The following is a 19,257-nucleotide window of genomic DNA, read 5'->3' on the forward strand; positions in this document are numbered from 1 at the left end:
GTTTTGTCATGGTTGGGTGGATAACATGTTTAACATCAACCCTGGGGAACTCTGTCTAAGCTTTTGATTTAAAAAAACTCAGCAGCTATATTCTTGTAAATTCATTCTTGGGTATAAAGTGAGCTGGTGAGGCTTTTCAAAACAGATTGTTATTGAAGCGTTTAGAGGACTAGCAAAAGGTCATAGAGAACTGAAAGAAGGAAATAAAATTCCTGCTTCTAAAAATTGGGAGAAAGTAAGAGATGGGGATCTTCCACAGGTGTTTCAGAATGGAATACTGAGAAATCTCATAGGCTGCCCTGAGCAGTAAACTAGAAAAAAACTTTGAGCAGTGTGCTTAGCTGCTTTGGCATCTGACCAATTCAATTCCAGCAATGCTGGCCTGCCTGTGATCCCTAAAAATTGTGAGGCTGCTGTTTGGCCCCGCAGGAATGCACTTGGTACCAGGACTGGGACATCTCCTGTCTCCTCTTTGGTGTAAGATATGCTATCACAGCTTCAGGTCTCAAAGATATTGTAAAAATCTTACCATTGCTGTCTTTCATCACGTTGAGTTCTTTTGCCTGTTGTTACAACCAGTGTTCTTTTATTTTTATTTTTTTTTTATGTCCTACTGGTGGGCCCTTAGGGAATGTTGGCAAGTGTTTCACAAGTAGACACCTTAAGTTGGACAAGGAATCTCATGTTTTGCTTCTTTATTGGTCAAGGAACTGAGGCATGCTCTGCATGAGTGGGTTGGAGGGTATAGAACGTATCCTAAAGGTGGTTCTGCATCCAGGAGATGTGAGTGGGTGTGCAGGAAGTAAAAACATGTAGTGCTTGAACTTGGGTCTACAGCAGTGTGGGGAGTGCAGCTGAACTAGAACAGTAGATCAAAGCTGCACAGAGAACTCAATATCACACTCCAAACACTTCAGGACTTTAAATGTTAGACTCTCTAGTCTGTTCTTGTGGCCTGAATGCCTGTTTGCAGCTGGAACACATTGGGTGTGCTCCTGGCATACATTGTCTGATGTTACCTTAGTTTAACCTAAGAGGAATCCAATTCCTTTGTTCCAAAACAGCTCTGTGATGTGAACTAACACACCATCAACAGGAATGATCAGGCAGTTCACATACAAAGCATGTTCCTGGTGTGAACTAATGCAAATACAGGCACACCCTTAGAGCCACTTATGTAAGTTAACTGAGCAATGTTTTGGCTAAAAACTTTTGAACCAGCCTCTCTTTTAACTTGTTCTCAAAACTCTCTGTAGTACTGGAGTGAGACTGTTAGCTTTCAATAACTTCCTTTATTAGAGGAGAGAAAGGTTTGTTTCTTTTGGTGTGATAAGAATGCTGTGAGTGAGAGGAAAAGATAACAAGCTTTCAGGTAATTAAATTATTTGAGCTCATTAATAAGTGTGTTTTCCTTTGCTATTCACAAAATTATCTTGCCTATTTCAAAGGTAGCAAAGTGGGCAAAGTGTTTCTGTGACAAGTTTTAGTGAATGAGTACTGCTTATTAACATTGAATCCAGATGCTCAGAATTGTAGGATCCAACAGCTGGACAATATTGCTGCCTGCTGTGCAACAAGTAATCTCCTAAAAGTTTAAACAGACTTTCTTATGGTTATTTTAAGTAAATAACTAATATAAAGCTATTGTTCTGGCCTATGCAACACCATCCTGTTCACGTCACTAGAAAATTTAGTGGTTTTCTATTTAAGTGGGCTATTTCTCCCCCACCCCTGAATGATGCATTTTGCTTCTGCTCTTAATGTCACTGTTTTGCTTTGTTTTCCTGTATTGAGTGTTGTGGCCCCAGCTTCCACTTGAAACATGATTGGGAGAGGCTCCTTCCAAAAAGTCTGCTTATAAAAAGGTGTATGAATACCTCACAATGATGTTCTCTTCACTCTTTGTATGATGTGCAATATATCAGTAAGGTGTAACCTGTGATATTTAAAGGTTTAAACCACATTGCCTACATCCTCCCTAAAGTTTTTAAAAATTTATTTTTAGGCCCCATATTCTTGCATTGACTTCAGGTATAGACTTCAGTTTGGTGGTTTAGGTGTATTTATGCATAAAGTGCTGACAAAACTCTGTAAGTAGGTGTAGAACAGAATTAATTTAGGTATCCTCTTATTAGGGGCTTTTTTTTTTTTAAGGTTAACCAGCATAGATTAGTCATTAGATGAGATGTGCAATATGAAGTTTCCCAGCTGAACTTTCTGCACAGAAGGATCAGGACTCTCAAATAACCAGGAGAATAAACCATGTATGAAGATAATATAAAAGAGATGAGTTTAAGATGACCACTGGGGACATCCTGACTTTCTGCTGTGGTGGCAGAGGCATCTTTTGGATAAGGAGGAGTTAATCATTCAAGGTGCTGAGGGGCCATGATTCACAGACCATCAGGATCTGAGTACATCTCTTCACCTTTCCACATCACTTCTGTAATTGCCACTGTAGGATTTGACATAAATTTATGGAGTCTAGACAATGTTTCCGGGGTCATCTGGTCCCCTCTTTGCCCAAGGAGGTCTAGTTAGTTCCATCTGCTTTGGAAATGTTCAGTTTCAATCTAGCTCTTACTAAATAATTATAACAAACTTCCTCAGAGGAAAGCAAAGGCCACTGTCAGCTTTTTCCTTAATTATATCTCTTCCAGAAGAACATAAGGAAAGCATATTTCTGTAGAAAAATCTTTTATGAAACTTGATAAATTTTGTTTTAAACCAAAACCCCAAATGTTCTGTTTCATGCATTTTCCCCCGCTTTCCCCTGCCTCTGAGTACACATGTAACTGTGACCTGTGCATTCAAAGTTCTGACTTTGAGTTGTGTGTAGTGATGAGTGCTTTTGTAGGATTCCCTGATGTTAAATTTACTACTTTAAATGGACTGAGATTTACTGTAGAAAGTCCTTTATCCTGAAATTCAGCTGTTGAAGTCCCACTGAGCTGAATTATTGTGGCTTTTTCTGCTTGTCAGTGACAGCAGTGGTTTTTTTTTTTCTGCATAGTTGCAGTTTTTCTAATCTGCAGATTGAAGTATTGGCTAGCATTTTTGCCAATGTTAACTCCAGCCTTTTGTTTGAATTCTCATTTTTCTATTGCCACCAGACTCTCGTCTAAGGAAAATGGAAGCTGTGAAGTGTGCCTGTAGAATTACCAGATCTGTTCTCCAAGATGATGGTTTTCAGATAACCAACCACTATCCTCTCTCCCTGTTACACTCTGTGTTAGTTGTGACCCAAAGGGATGCTTTAGTCTGGGAGCAGATGCCTGTGCTTCAGCCTTTCATCAGGAAGTTACTAAACTGTAACAATCTATTTATGGTAGCTTCTTTGTACTGTTAATAACCCAGCAAGGGCTAAGATTAAGCCAGGTCTGATATTTTTTTTTTTTTTGCATGTGCTGGATTGTGAAGACAACTTTGAGCTGATGAAGTCAGCAGAGGGGAAGGACAGAGGAAGTAGAATCTTGATTCCAATAAGAATTTCCTTTGTCTGTTGAACAATGAGAATCCTTATAGATTCTCTATATTTGGCTTTCTTATTTTGTCAGATGTGAAAAATTTAGAATTGCAATTTCGTTGATTCTCGACTGGGATGGGAGGGCAGGGAAGAAGTAACTTTAGCCTACTATTAGCTGCACTGACTGTTTCCTTTTGGCTTTTGCACAAGTGGTTGGTACTTGAAAAGGAATTCTGGTTTGAATTTTTGGGGTTTTTTTTTCCTAAATTATGTTGAATTTGTGTTTGTACCATTTGGGCTTCTCATAGTGAATCATTAATAATTTTCCTCTTTGTTTTTTTTTTTTTTTTCCTTGATATTTTTGTTATAAATGACATATCCATACCCATAAATGACATAGAACATACTCATTTCTGGGTTGGTTTACCTTTATTGAATTGGGATTTCTTTATTGATCCCATCTTGCTCTCAGGGTGGGCTGAGATCCATATCAGCATTATCTTTTCAGAAGGAAGTGGAATTAATGCTGCTCTAGCACCTGTTAATGTAGGATGCGACCAGACTTCCTGTTCAAGAGGAAATCCTAATTTATTCTTCCTTGTAAACTGGAGGCTGATCAGCTTACCACATAGTAACCTTTTGACTTGTAAACATTGTGTTCTTTTGGACTGCTTTTAGCCTCTAGAAATTGTTTCCCTCAGGCTTGGTGGTAACTTTAACAGTAAACTTTGATTGTGTTGAATATGAAAAAGCAGCAACTTTTTGCTGCTGAAGTAATTTTAATGTCATCAAGCATACCTACAAACTCAAGTAGGTGCTTAAGATGCCTTCAAGTTCTAGAAGGTGGCTGTATTTTTCTTTGCACTCTTAAGCATTGCTGCAGTGTTAAACAAAGAAATTTGTTATCCATGGGCTATAGATAATAAATTGAGTTACTGTGATTATTTGCTTTGTGATGCAGACTTTCAGCTCTTGAAAATGCTTGTTGTATGTGGGTGGGGAGTTGGCTCTGGCTGGGATAGTCATGGTGAATCACTGGTAATAGTGCCAGGTTTGGCATGGATGAAGATTTGGGTTGGGGCCAGTAAAGTGAGTTGCAATGCTTTTTTTATTATTACCATCCTCTGAAAAGATTTTTCTGTCCTTGAGGAGGAAGGAAGAGATCAAATTTAGCAAGAGCAGTATTTGTTTCCTCTTGCTGCTGCTGCAGCCAAAGAAAGAGGCTTCTAAAATACAAGTGTTCTCCAGGCTTCTGCCAGCCCTGCTCAGAGGAGCAGTCGAGGCCTCTGAGCTGTGTGCTCAGCTGAGGCTCTCCTTGGAGATATTGGAGCTTTTCAGGGCAGGAGCAGGTACTGGGACAGGAGCTCAAAGTAGTTCGAGAACTTTGTATGAGAAGAATGGTCTTGCAGGCATTCTGCATCTAGATTCCTTACTGCCAATGAAAACAGTAAGGATTTAAATTCTGTGCTGCCAGCACAGCTTGTTCTGTTCCTCTGGGGATTGATCCAGCTTACTGAAACAGGGGAAAGGGTTTGATTCACAAGGAACCAAGACTCCTCATTTATACTTTTCATCCTTGTCTTCTCTCACTGTCCCCTCAAAGATTTAGTTTTCTGCTCTTTTATACTATTTAAATTATGTGGATAATAGAATGGTAGTGTCAAATCTAAAAAATGTAGTTTCATTTCTAATGCTTTTTTTTCCTATAGGCAATAGGGCTGCACTGTTGTGCATGTGCCCAACTCTCACTCGGTGTGATCTCTTTGTTGCTAGTATGTTTTTTGAATTCTGTGTAAGAAATACACTCTTAACAGACAGAACATTTATTTTGTTGGCCCAAAAAAGCAAGCTTACTATTTCTTGGTACTTAAAATATGTGTGAAATATAAATATGTTTTAAAAAATAATTAGCCTATGCCCTTCCCCCCCTTTATTAGTTCATACTTTAATATTTCCCTGTAGCATAAACAATTGCTTCTTTTAGCAGAGTTCTGATACAGATTAACATAAAGATACTGGTCTCAGAAGAAATCTTGGGAGAAAAATTCAACTCCAAACCAAATGAATTATTAATGGCTTTTGTTTCTGTTCTCATTCCTCCTTTCTCCAAAGAGTACTTTTCCCATAGTGCCAGTAGAGAACCCTGAGGATATATCAGAATAAATCTGTGAAAAAAGGTTTTCTTGAGAAGCCAAGCCTTGAGAAAATTGTCAAGACTGCTGCATTTGTGATTGCCCTGGTCTTTTAAGGCTCTAGCACTCTAGAGCAAATTAGCTATTATCTTGAAATTTCTCTTCACAGAAAAACACTGTGGTGCTCGATGCAGTAAGCCAGCAGTCTCCTTCTGAAAATCAATTTCACCTTTCTTGTATCAATCACAAGTTTTGTCTTAGTGTGAGATGATTATGTGAAGATGGGACTTCTTGTGAAAGAACAGCTAATTCATGTCCAGTTCTCATAACGTGTAGTGCTTGGTGGTGTTTGTTGCCATTGTGTGTAAGACATTTGAGCAGGATGAGTTCCTGTAAGGATGCTCAACAGGACTAGTTGTGTCCCTTCTAAACAGGATAAAGTTTTGTTATCTGTTGCACATTGAACAGTTGGCCTTGTTCTTGAGAACGGTAAGTGTAGTGTTGTAAATACATGTAATGCTGAAAATGAAGCATCATGTTGCTAACTTTTAACATGTGAACTTACATCTTAGGTGTCATTATGGTTGGCAAGGACAGTTCTGTGATGAGTGTGTCCGCTACCCAGGCTGTGCTCATGGGAGCTGTAATGAACCATGGCAGTGTAATTGTGAAACCAACTGGGGTGGCCTGCTCTGTAACAAAGGTACTTAACATTAATGTACAGGAAAAATAAGTTAAGTTGCATGATTAACTGATAACTCATTAACCCCTCTATTTTTTTCTGCTAGTGTGCAACTACCTGAGTGTTTCTGTGCCTTAATTCTTGCGTGGCAGATGGTGCCTAGGCATCAGAAGTATAGGAAGTTCAAGACAAAAGGCTTGGAATTGTCCTGACTCTTCTAACTCCTGCAGTTGTCTCTTGTTCATTCTTCTGTGTTCTGTGGATAGTTACCAGATCACAGGCTAGCCACTGGAATATGGGGATGATGTGGGTGAAGGATGTTCAAGCCTGAAAGGCATCTGCGTGTCTGACTAGGGACTGAAATGGTGGGATTTGTGTTCCCTGCTGACTGAGCCTTTTCTCTGTGCAGATCTGAATTACTGTGGGAATCACCACCCGTGCCTGAACGGCGGAACCTGCATGAACACGGAGCCGGATGAGTATCGCTGTGCCTGCCCCGACGGCTACTCGGGCAAGAACTGCGAAATCGGTACTTTGGGATAGTGCATCTCTCCTTGGAGATCAGCAACTGCCTTAGGCACTCCTGCATTTCAGTGGGGATATGCTCCATCTCTCCTTTCTGGGGCCTGAGCCTGGCTGTTCAAAAAATCACCAAAGACAATAGAAATGCTGCACCAGTTTTCCTTTAGATAAGACTGAGACTATTTATTCCATTTGACTTCTCTTCCTTAATCCAAATATGCAGTTGGGCTGTAGTCTCATCAAATAGGTTAGACACATGGCTTTCCCTGTTGCCTTACTCCCTGCTGCCCATTTTCTTGTCTTCTGGCTTGCTGGCAAGCATGCATCTTTTCCAAGCTGGGGACTAAGAAAGGCGGAAGTGATGGACACTTCAGCTTCTACTCCGATGTGGGGCTTTGGCCCTATTTTTAGTTGGCTGAATGTGTTGACTATCCTTTTTGATCAACTGAAACTTAATCTTTTAATGTGGGTTTTCTAATATATTTGGATTAATAATGAAATGTTAACTACTATGGAAATGTGCTCAAATCCTCTTACAGTGTCACCTTGAGCAGTCTGAGCAAAAAGTGTCTTCTTGTGCCTATTGGCAAAATGGAGAAGAGCATTTAAACCACATTTGTGATGAAGCATGGCTTTGACTTGAGTCTAACAGATCTGTGTCTTGAAAAACTACTTCCTATCTCAACCATAGTACAAAGATAGCATGTTGCTTTTTTCTATCTGTGTATATTACACAAAGACCAAAATGTTCATGTTCTGAGGACAGTTTTGATCTCTGTAGACTTTTCTTAATTATTCTCACTTTGGAGGTAAATGGAGACAGTGTGCAGTTTCTAGTTCTCCCATATTTTGCTTCATATAGTGGTTAGTTGGGTGTTCTGTTTCTTAGTTGTGATGCATTGTTAAATCCTTTTTTTGAAATGTGATATTCACAACTCCTCACTATGAATTTTGCTGTTCCTTGATAGCTAAAATTTTAGGTGGAAAGAGCCCTTTTTTTTCCCCACTTCACTGCTTGGCCTTAAGTTCACTAAACTAATAGCAGAAGGTTTTCAGAGTTAATCAGTATGTAGATCTTTGAACTTCTTAAAGCTTTATGTGGTATTAAAGATACCATCAAAACTTGAATTTTGCTTCAGCTGGTAGAATGTGATGTAAAGTTTAGCCTAAAATGGATGAAATCTTGCCATAGCTTGCCCTGAAAGCTGTGGGGGAGTAGCTTGTCTTTTCAGTGAGGAGGCAGTGAAAAAGAGAGTCATATACTTGCTGAGACCTACAGTGATTTTTAACAGTAGGTTGGTGTATGAGCTGCTTTAGGTACTGGTACTAAAAAGCTTCCTTGGCTTCTGAGAGGGGAAGTTACCAAAAAGAAGTTACAAAAAGCTTGTCCCTCCTCAACCTGATGGTTTTGTGCAGCCCCTGCCACTGTTGCCTACATGGAGTGACAAGCAGCATCACTGCCTGTAAGCACCTCTCTATTCCCTGCTGTTTGCAAGGAGCAGTGCTAGAATGAAGCTAAACAGACCTTAAACTACTACAACTGTTCAGACCTCTGCATACAGCATAGCTGTTTTTTCTCACTGAATTTAAAAGAGGTGCCAGAGTGCTCTGGAGGTAGAAGTGCATGGCTGGAAGCAGAGTGTTAGTGGGGAACTTTGCTGGGATATTGAAATCTAAGCTGTGCTTAGGCTTTCTAGTCATTAGGTGGGAAGGATGATACATCTTCAGTGAAATCCTGCTTCTTTTTTCTCCTGGGAATCTTAACTCTCAGTAGGTGGGAGAGGAAGGCTCTAAACTTCTGTACTGGTGTCTCTCCACTGTTACTTCTCTTGGTTACTTTTAGCCAATGCAACTTTTAACCGAAAGTTCTCCTTAATTGGTACTGGAAGAGTATTTAGCAAGAATTTCTTTCCTTCTTTCTCCCCAGCTGAGCATGCTTGTGTATCTAATCCCTGTGCTAATGGTGGAATTTGTCACGAAATTTCGTCAGGCTTCAAGTGTCACTGCCCGTCGGGGTGGAGTGGACCAACATGTGCTATTGGTGGGTATGGATTTGCTGGTGACTGACCTGCTGGGTTGGAAGGGTTGATGCTTGATGATAACATGCTCTGTGGGTTTGGAATTTGGTGGTAGTCTTTTACTTTCCCTGTCTTTTAACAGCTGAACATTGGCAGAGTGAAAAGAGGAGGGTTCTGTGCAGCCCACAGTATTGACTCAATGCAGTTGAGATCTGTTATCATAAAGTTATCAGAAGCATAGCTGGACTTTATCCAAAGAAATGCCCTGTTGCCAAAGCTTGTTTGGCAATTTCTGACCGAGCCATTCTGAAGCAAAATACAGAATGGCTTCATTTCGAGAAATATAAAGGTCAAAGGTTCTCCCCCTTTTTAATAATAGAAAAGTAGATGTGCACACTTAAATGCTTAAGTGTCTGGTTCAGAGGACAGAGAAGTGGTTGAAATGTATTGTGGGACTGTAATAGGTTTTCATGTTGCCTGTGATTTGGAGCACAGGTGGCTTACCTGTTTTCAAACAGCAACTGTCCTTAAAAAATAACCCCCAAAACCAAACCAAAAAACCCTGAAAATTACCAACCGCAGAACCAAAACTGGCCAAATGTGTGTCACAATCTAGGGACATGACTTTCAATGAACATGCAAATCATAGGTAGGTTATTAGGTTATGTGGTTCTTGTTTGCTTATCTTCTCTGTCACAAAAATGTGAGAAATCCTAAGTAAAAATTAGATTAGCAGTGTTAGTCTGTGCCTAGGCTTGTTTGTACATTCTCCCCCTTCATCTCAAACTAACTTTGAAGCAGAAGCTGTTAAGCCAAGCTTTAGGCTGTGTAATGGAGTCCCCCTTTGCCTTTGCAGATATCGACGAGTGTGCATCGAACCCCTGTGCTCAAGGAGGGACCTGCATTGATGGTGTCAATGCATTTGAGTGCATTTGTCCACAACAGTGGATTGGAGCAACTTGCCAGCTTGGTAAGTAATTCTAAAGCTTTGGAGACCACTGGAGATTATTCCTAAACAATTTATAACTCTGTGTTTCTGGTTTTTATTGAAGAAAATATGGAATGTGTGCTGTTATTGGTATCTTAGCTCCTCTTTAGTAGCTCTCAAAGCCAGAAGTTTCAAATGGATTTGTAACTATTTAAGCCCTAATTTAAGCTTACTTGTAACAGTTCTTTTAGAATGCCCCATGACTTTTCTGTTGCAAAATGCAGCATTGGTGATGGTAGCTCCTTCTCCATGGTGGCAGAACAGTGACTAAGCTTGTGGAGGCCAGAGAGGGATTTACCCTGACTAACAAATTGCCTTTTTGAGTTTTGGCCAAGGGAAAAGTAAGATAACGTGCATGTGCTGCTATAGGCAAGTGTGCATTAAAATCCTGTGGTATGTAAATGGTTTTAGTGCCCTACCATGTTTAATATGAGCTTCTGATGCTGGGATTGCATGGACACTTTTGCTTGGTGGTGTGGTAATCTGTTTCTGGGTTTGTACTTTATTCTATTCTTTATTTTCTCTTCTTTCACAGATGCTAATGAGTGTGAGGGGAAACCCTGTGTTAATGCTTACTCTTGCAAAAATCTCATTGGTGGATATTACTGTGACTGCATTCCAGGATGGACAGGAGTAAATTGTCATATCAGTTAGTATTTCTTTAGTATGTATGTTGACAGTAGGATGCTTTGTTCTTTAAAAAAAAATGATGATAAGTGATAGTATACATACTTGAACAAGAAAAAAATACCTGTTGTCAGGATTCTTCTAGTAATGTGAATTGAAAATACTGTTCAAAAATTTATTTTGAAAGGTAATTGGTATTAAAGTGATCTTAGAGATACACTTTAATAAATCTCTTGATGCTTACATGTTTCTGAATGATATATACTGATTCAATTTAAAATACTTTTAAGCTAAAACGTTAGATATGAAATTAACTGATATTGATATCTCATTTTTAGTACACTGTAGTGGAAATATCGAATGTCATTTTGTATTGGTTATTTTTTAAAAATAGGGATCTTTTAAGAGATCAAAATCCTTCCTTTCCATTGAAACATCTAGAAAAAAACCTTTTTGAAAATCACATGTTCTCCATTTTTATGATAAACCTATACTTTTCAGGTTAGTCTTGAAGTTTAAATACTAATGCTTTGCATATTTTATTCATAGATATAAATGACTGTCATGGACAGTGCCAGCATGGAGGGACTTGTAAGGTAACTCTTGTTCATTACATTCCATGTTGAAATTTAATCTTTGACTGTTTGAGTTTTATAGCTTGCAATTACAGTTTGGTTAAATGAGTTCAAATGTTAAAAATGTAACACTGTTCTTGCAGACTCTTGCACCCATTTCACAAAATAAAATTCTATGGTGCTACTGCTGTCTGCAAATCCAGAATACAGAAGTAACTTGAATTTTTGTGTGGAAGTTATGTCAATAAACAAATCCTCCTACTTTTGCTTCTTTCCCCTGCTCTGCAAAGGATGAAGTGAACGGTTACCACTGCTTGTGCCCTCGTGGTTTCACAGGAAAAAACTGTGAGATAGAAACCAACGAGTGTGAGAGCAATCCCTGCCAGAACGGGGGCCGCTGCAAAGACCTGGTGAATGGATTCACTTGCCTGTGTTCCCAGGGATTCTCGGGAGTCTTCTGCGAGGTGAGGGCAGTGCAGACATTACTGCAATGCTTGCCGTGGACTGAATTCTTGAGAGAAATATATCTCTGGATTTAAATGGGAGTAGCCCAAGGCTGGAGCGTCACTGCCTGTTGTAGCTGTTACCTGATACTCTGAATAAGCAAATTTGTTGTGCGGTGCTGTCATAGTAGCTGGAACACTTGAATCTGCAGCCTGATAAACTGCAAGTTGTTGTAAATAGGTGTTGGCCACCCTAAGGGTTTTAAGGCTGCAAGTATTCCTTAAGCTTGAAATGTTTTCTTTTGCAATTTTCAAGACCTGTGTCCTTTTGTTACACTGGAGTGCTTTAGGTTCTCATCCTAATAACTCTGAGGTACATAATTGAATTACCCTTCAAGTAATCCTACTGCTACTGTAGGAGTAGAATAATTATATATCAATTATTTGTATTATATTTAATGGTGATGATTAACATAATTACTAAAGGCAGACAGATAGACAGGTATTGGCTCTCAGAACTTTGTCTGAGATAATTTTAGGAACATAGAGTTCTAGTGCTTAAGGACTCAGATTTGAAATATTGAAGTCTTAGTGGTAATTCCTAAAGTATTTCATGGTAAAGAAGATATTCCTCTTTTCTAGGGAGGACATTAGGCTTTTCAGGGTAAAATTATTTTGCATTAAGTATTCACTTTCTGGCTCTGGCTGATAGTCAAATTCATCTGGATGTTATGCTTAGTATCAACTGGAGGCACTAGGCTAGAATTTTGTTGGATTTGCTCCAGATTTTCTGTAGAGGATATTGGAGTGATCTCTCTTAAACACTGAAGTAATTTTATTCTATGTTATTTGCATAATTAAAGAAGTAGTGCCCTCATTTTATTCAAAATTTGAAAGGACTGCAGATACAAACCAGTTTAATCAAACTGGTGCAGCACCTAATAGCTCATGAACTGTTTCTGCATAAGGATCATAACTTCAGTGCTCTACTCTGGGCTGATTCATACAATACTGTGTAATTAAAGTTTTAGCAAATGTGCTTGAATAATAGGGGGGAGTTGGCTGCTTGCCTTGTGTGCTGCAGGAAATATCTACCATTGATTCCAGATGCTGAAGTACCAGCTACTGAACTTGCATTGGGAAAGGGAAATTTACACTAATGGAAGGAAACAAATGGAGACATCTGATAGAGGAGATCTGAGAATCTTTCTCAGACCATAGCTATTTTTTTTATAGCTTGCTTTGAATGTTCTGTGTGAGAGCACGAAATGGTTTGCTAAAAATTTTCTGTTGTGACTGCAATTGTATGTGCTCTTCTGAATTAAGTACTTAACACCATTTGTGTTCCTTCTCCTTTGGCTAGTTAGGCATTTTTCTCCTATTTAGCTACTGAACTGCTAAAAATAGGGATCAAAACCACTATTGGCCTTAATTTCATGTCTGTAAAGTTGAAAGCTGTCTTTCTCCCAAGAGAGATGTGAAGAAGGAAAAACTAACTGGAGGGGAGAAAAGCAATCCTTAAGAAAAATAATTTGGAGTAAAGATACTATGATGTAAAAATATCCCTTTTGAGGCTGCTTTGTGGCTTTTGAGACTAATAGGGCATTACGAATCAGTGATCTTGTGTGTCAGTCTAAAGCAGAAAGCAGCAGAATTGTTTTGCCACAGCAATGTGTATGTTAAACATATTATGAAGGCAAGGTTTAAATTTTGCTCTCTGGATCAGATGGTCAGAGTTCAAAGTTTGTCTCATGTAACTGTGTAAATTGGTGTGGTGATGGTATTTTTTAAAATAAGGTCCTGAGGAACTGGGTCTAACTAGACCTACTTTGAGCTGGAGGTGGGGAGTAGCTGACCTCTAGAGGTCCCTCCCAAGCTGTATGGTTTTATAATAAATTCTGTGTGTTAATTGAGATGGGAAGAGAATTTGCTCTAGGGGATGGGATTTTGTTCAGGTTCTGTGTATTTTAAGTCACTTTGCAGACACAAAGCTGACAAGTGCACTGGTATTTAACTTGCCTTGTGGCACTTGGTACGTGGGTGTGAAGGACAGAGAAGTGACTTATAATGATCCAGAGAAGTTGTAGTAAGGTGTCTCCTAATGGCTTAAGTAATTATTCACTGAGTTATTGCAAATGTACTTATTCAGCCTCCTCCAAAGTAGTATTTTTTTAGCAGTGTCAGAAATGCTTTGTATTAGGATAGACTAAAGTAAGCTGAAGTTTCTCTGTCTTGCAGAGGGGAGTACAATATTTATGATTCATAAACCTTAAAACTTGAGGTTCCTTGTACATTAGCTTAGTCTGTCTCTGGCAAAGCAGATAATGCTGCTTACTCCTGGGAAATGAAGCAGCTGCTGCTAACTGTGGTCTCTCTTACAGATGGATATTGATTTCTGTGAACCTAACCCTTGCCAGAATGGGGCTAAATGTTATGACCTGGGAGGAGATTATTACTGTGCCTGCCCTGATGACTATGATGGAAAAAATTGTTCTCATCTCAAGGACCACTGCAAGAACAATTCTTGTAAAGGTACCTGCTGTTGTCCATGAATCTATTTTGATGGTGGTACATTAAAAAAAAAAAAAAGGCATTTTGGGGAATAGTATAATGCACAAATGTTTTTACTGTACTCACTTGGACTTCATAAAATAGCTAGGCAGTGAGAGGAACTGCTCCTCATTCATGAAGATCTAGATGGTAACTTATAGCTAACATAAAATTGTGATTAGTTTTAATTTTTGTAAAACTTCTTTTAAAACTAAAATCTGGTTGGTGATACAGGTCATTGGTCTAAAGACCTCACTTCTTTTTCAGTAATAGACAGCTGTACAATAGAAGTCTTCACTAATGCTACCCAAGAAGGAATCCGTTTCATTTCATCCAATGTTTGTGGGCCTCATGGACGGTGTATTAGTCAGCCAGGAGGGAATTTCACTTGTGCCTGTGACAGAGGTTTTACTGGAACATACTGTCATGAAAGTAAGTAGGAGCATGTAAAAGATTTCTTTTGCTCTAAATTTATTTGAAAGTTAATGTTATGAAGCTTTACAACATAAAATAAAACATTTAGATTTCAGTGAAGTTCCATTAGGTGCTGTTTCAGGTGTACTGCTTTTTTTTTTTTCTTCTGGAGCAGTCTTTTTAGTGGTTTACACTTCCTCTGTGATAGAAAACTGGTTTCAGTCCAACTTCAGTGTAAATGTGTCTGTACCCACTACCTTTATGTACAATCTTACAAGACACAGATTTCTCCAACGTGAGAATACAAAGAGGGGGCTAGAACTTGTATTGCTGTTCTGGGTGTTTTTAAACCACTGAATATTCTTACCAGATAAGCATAATGCTCTGGTTGGACTTGACTTGCTACATGAGAGACAATACAGCCAGAAACCCTACCAGGCTTCAAAACAGATGTTTGAGCCTTTCTTTTGCATGTACAAATGCAGTAATAACTCTGTGCTGCTTTTCCTAGAGACACGAGTGTAGATCACTCCTCTGAGTAGGTGTAAACAGCCCTGAGCAATAGTTGTTGACTTTTTGTTCTAGATATCAATGACTGTCTTGGGAAACCTTGCAAGAATGGTGGGACATGTATTGATGAAGTTGATTCATTTAGATGTTTCTGTTCAAGTGGCTGGGAAGGAGAGCTGTGTGACACAAGTGAGTATTGCACAGTGTTTCAGGGCCAAATGATGCAGCTTTGTTGTAACAGAGATGGTTGGTATGTGCTTAATAATGGGGTAGTTTCTCTGTCCTGTAATTGAGTCTTGTTTGCAGAAGTATTTTCAGAAATAACTTCAGGTAGCTGCTCTAAAAGCCTCAGCTCCTTTAATAGGAGCAGAATCTGATTCTTTGGTATAGTTCAGCATTTATTTCAGGAGGAGAAAATTTTTTGTCCTGGGGATAGGCAAGAGTGTTGGCCAGGAAGTGAACTAGGCCAGTTCATGGTTAAGACACCTCAGAGGAAGCTGCAGTTGTTTCTTTTTCTGCTCTGAATGGAGCCTGTTCTAAAACATGATGGCAAGGACTTGCTGAGACTTATTACAGGACACGCATCAATTAAGATGTGAAATACATTCTGAGTGGCTTTTGGCAGCTATTGCTATCAGAAGAGCCTTTTGTGTGGTCTAGATGAAGTTTGTTATGGAAGACTTATGTTCCCCCTATTAAAATGTTTGTCTCAAGTGGAATGAGCTTTCTCTAAAATCCATAGCTGTGTAAATGTGTTTAATGTGTGCACGTATGTGTGTATGTGGTTAAGCCACCTCTAATAGCTGTAACTGTGTTTTAAAACGGAGCAGAACAAAGGAACGTTAACTGTCTCTCTCATCTCCCAGGATGTCCTTTGCTGGGGCTCCTTTTCAAGACATTGTGGTCCCTACTAGAAAGTTCTTTCTAAAGTTCAGAATACCGCTGTTTGTAAAAACAAAGCTACTATGGTGCCTTACTGAGAAGCCATACTAAATGGTCCTTATAAGCTGTCAGAAAGTCATAATTCATTATTCTATATTAAATCAGAATATTTTCCTTGCTTGTATAAAGATAACCTCATAATACTTAGGACTGCTGTCTTCCTAGGTAGTACAAAATGTATTTTCTTTATAAAGAGATTTTTTTCTGTTTTCTCATGGCCTTGGCTGGGGTAGATAATCTAATTTGAATTACTGGGGTTTTTTTTAGATTTCAATGACTGTTCTCCTAACCCCTGTCACAACGGTGGCCGATGCATTGATTTGGTAAATGACTTCTATTGTGAGTGCAAGAATGACTGGAAAGGCAAAACTTGTCACTCACGTAAGTGTTCCTTGCTTTGATCTTTAGATTACCCGCAGATTTATTTTCTTCTCGTGGGACTGGAGTTCCTGAAATTTAAAATAAAACAATCACAGTGAAAAAATAGGTGCACTTTCATTACCCCTTCCAGTTTCCCAGTCACAAAATGGAACATTTAAAAAATGTATTCCTTCATGTGTAGTGAAACAGTTTCATGAGAGATGTCCTTAGATTCCATTCTTTGGGTTGTTTATTGTAATACAGCAAGTGGAACAATGTGTTTCTGATACTGGTGCATTTAAATACAAAGTCTCTTTAATTTTGTAATTAAAAAGTACCTGTTTCTAACATTCAGCAAGACCAATGAAAATTAAAACTGCTTTTTTGTGGCGTGTAGGTGAATACCAGTGTGATGCAAACACTTGCAGTAATGGTGGGACATGCTATGATGATGGAGACACATTCCGCTGCTCATGTCCTCCAGAGTGGACAGGAAGTACTTGCAACACTGGTAAGCTTTTAAAATTGTCTACAGATAAAGCCAGAAGAAGCAGAGAAGTGTTTAAATAATCAACTGTTTAGTAAACAGACACGCTGTTCTGGCTGGCTAGTTCAAAGCTGTTCCAGTTGGGTGGTGACTGAAATTTAGGTAATTTCTTCCACGCACCTGACATGATACTGATTTTTAGGAAGCTGTTCTCCTCTGGCTTCTTATATTATCTTTTCCATAGCTTCTCTCCTAAGCGGTTTTAGAAAACTTGGACTTTTCTATTGGTATTTAGAAGCCCTGTGTAAAGGTTTTCCTGGGAACTTAGTCCCCTGCTTGGCTTGAAGAGTCCCAAGGTTTGTGATCATGAGATGTATGAACAGGCATACCCAGGAATAATGAAATTAAGAGGTTCTTCCTGGGAGATTTGCAGAGTTAATACCTGTTGTAGGGAACTACTTGATATTTTTTTTTTCCCTTTGGAGACTGAATGTAGTATCTGTGGTGCATCTTTCTGAAAATGAAACTTCCATTATGATCAGGAAGTTGAATGAAGACAATTTAGTACAGTTTTTCTACTTTTTTTATACAATTGCAGCTTTTAATCCAAACCTGAGCTTTAAATGTTAGTATTTTATTGCAAAGAACACCTCACGGCCTGGGTAACTCACTGCTAAAGTATTAATTTAGCAGTACTTGAAAAATGCTTACACAAATGGGATAGAAAAGAGGTAATTCTTTTTTAATAAAATTTCATGGTTCAGTTAAACAATTGAATTGGGATGATGGTGAAGATGGGTGAGAGACTGTCATGTGATTATTTCTGGAGCTTTTTTACCTTTTTGTAAGTTTTTTTACTGTTAACGTAAATGCTGTTTAGGATTGTGACACTGACGTATCCAGATAATAGGTACTCTTTGTTTTCTGGGCTAATAGACACTTTTTCTGTTTTCCAAGCTAAAAACAGCAGCTGTATTCTAAACCCTTGCATGAATGGTGGAACGTGTGTTGGCAGCGGCGATTCCTTCTCGTGCATCTGCAAAGAAGGATGGGAAGGACGCACATGCACACAGAGTAAGGCTTTTCTCCTTTCTTCCCCTGCATCCCCCTGGGATATTGGGAGTGTCTGGCAGAGAGCTGTTAACTGAAACAAAGCAAGTTTATGGGGTTCATGTGCCAAAATATCTGAATCATTCAGAGTGGGAGGTAGGTAAAGAAGACGACGCTCGAGTAGTGAATGAAGAGTTTGTCATGCTGCTTTTTGCATCCAGTCTCTGCCAAAATAAGACTCTCGGCCTTATATAAAAATACAATTTTTAGAAATGTGTGCAGAGTGGGAAAAAATACTCACAGGAATAATTTTAATAATGAAGAGTATCTGGAAAGGCAGGCAGTAGTGTGTAAGCCATTTTCTCTGAGGATAGCAGTTAACTACTTAGGCATACCAAGACAATGAATTGGTTAGGTGGAGTAAAGCCTGCAACTTTGATTTTTATTTTTTTCCACCAAGGTGTGAAATTGGAGTGGGAGGGTAACTCTAAATTTGATTTCTGTTTTTATGCTGCCTACTGTTGATATATATGATAATTGAACTTTTTTTGCAAGTGTGAAAGAAAACATTCAGTTCTGTGTATTTTTCTTTACTTAACAAATATAGTGGCTTCTGAACTATAGAAGTATATAAAAGTTTATATAACTATAAACTCTGTTTATATTTTAGAAAATAAATTGTGCCACTATTTACACTAGCCAATATTCTTTTTTCTAGACACCAATGATTGCAACCCTCATCCCTGGTAAGTACATGAACTCCAGTCTTGTACCTATTGTGAAAATACAAGTGAGCACAGTAATACAGATTTATATTATGGATTGGAACAAATTTAACTCAAAATAATTGAAGCCAGCCTCTGTAAAATATCTTATAATCATTTTTTTGCCTGTGCCATATTCCTTGACATTTCTTGACAGCACCAAAGACCACAAAACAATGTTGAGTTGATTCATGTATGAAAAAATAAAAGTATTTAAGTGTAGTCTCCACGGTGGAACTGAACAGTAAATTACAGTGATATGAAGTGAATCACATACGATAACTTTTGAAACATTTCTAATTGGATAGAGTAAAAAATGAGAAATCAAAACCTGTTAGTTTACAGTAAATAATTTTAAATAATATAACAATGTCCTGTTGGACCAATTACTATGTATAAGCATGTTGAAAAATAAAACTGAATTTTTAGGACATAAAATGGGAATTTTTTAACACAGAGGCTGATATTGATGGTTGAAGAGGGGAAAAAAACTGATCTTACCTTATCTTTCTCAGTTGTCCACTCTGATACCATCATCTGTGCTTCATGTATTAAAAAACCAACCAAATTTGGAAAACCTTGGGCTTTCTTTGTATTCCTTTGAAAGTGCTGTTCTACCTCCTTGAATTATGTGGATGTGCTTCCTCATGCATCTGTAGGATGTTGCTGTTTAACTATTGACTTGCTAAGCAATATTGTTTATTTAGCATTATGCTTTTGCTCTTGA

General features: G+C 38.5%; 1 protein-coding gene across 2 annotated transcripts in view; it reads left to right on the forward strand.

Annotated features, from left to right (window-relative positions):
• The window catches only part of JAG2 (jagged canonical Notch ligand 2), a 69,053-nt gene that overhangs the window by 38,496 nt on the left and 11,300 nt on the right, over positions 1-19,257 (forward strand). The window contains exons 6-19 of one of the 2 annotated variants that reach the window (XM_068192221.1): positions 6,171-6,301; positions 6,690-6,809; positions 8,730-8,843; positions 9,677-9,790; positions 10,344-10,457; positions 10,985-11,031; positions 11,301-11,474; positions 13,835-13,985; positions 14,271-14,435; positions 15,003-15,116; positions 16,137-16,250; positions 16,627-16,740; positions 17,674-17,790; positions 18,485-18,512. In XM_068192221.1, the coding sequence (XP_068048322.1) occupies positions 6,171-6,301; positions 6,690-6,809; positions 8,730-8,843; positions 9,677-9,790; positions 10,344-10,457; positions 10,985-11,031; positions 11,301-11,474; positions 13,835-13,985; positions 14,271-14,435; positions 15,003-15,116; positions 16,137-16,250; positions 16,627-16,740; positions 17,674-17,790; positions 18,485-18,512 (1,617 nt within the window). The remainder of the gene's footprint in view (positions 1-6,170; positions 6,302-6,689; positions 6,810-8,729; positions 8,844-9,676; positions 9,791-10,343; positions 10,458-10,984; positions 11,032-11,300; positions 11,475-13,834; positions 13,986-14,270; positions 14,436-15,002; positions 15,117-16,136; positions 16,251-16,626; positions 16,741-17,673; positions 17,791-18,484; positions 18,513-19,257) is intronic. The other variant, XM_068192222.1, reaches the window with a different exon arrangement.

Source organism: Anomalospiza imberbis, chromosome 6, assembly GCF_031753505.1.
Source record: "Anomalospiza imberbis isolate Cuckoo-Finch-1a 21T00152 chromosome 6, ASM3175350v1, whole genome shotgun sequence".
Classification (NCBI taxonomy): Eukaryota; Metazoa; Chordata; class Aves; order Passeriformes; family Viduidae; genus Anomalospiza; species Anomalospiza imberbis.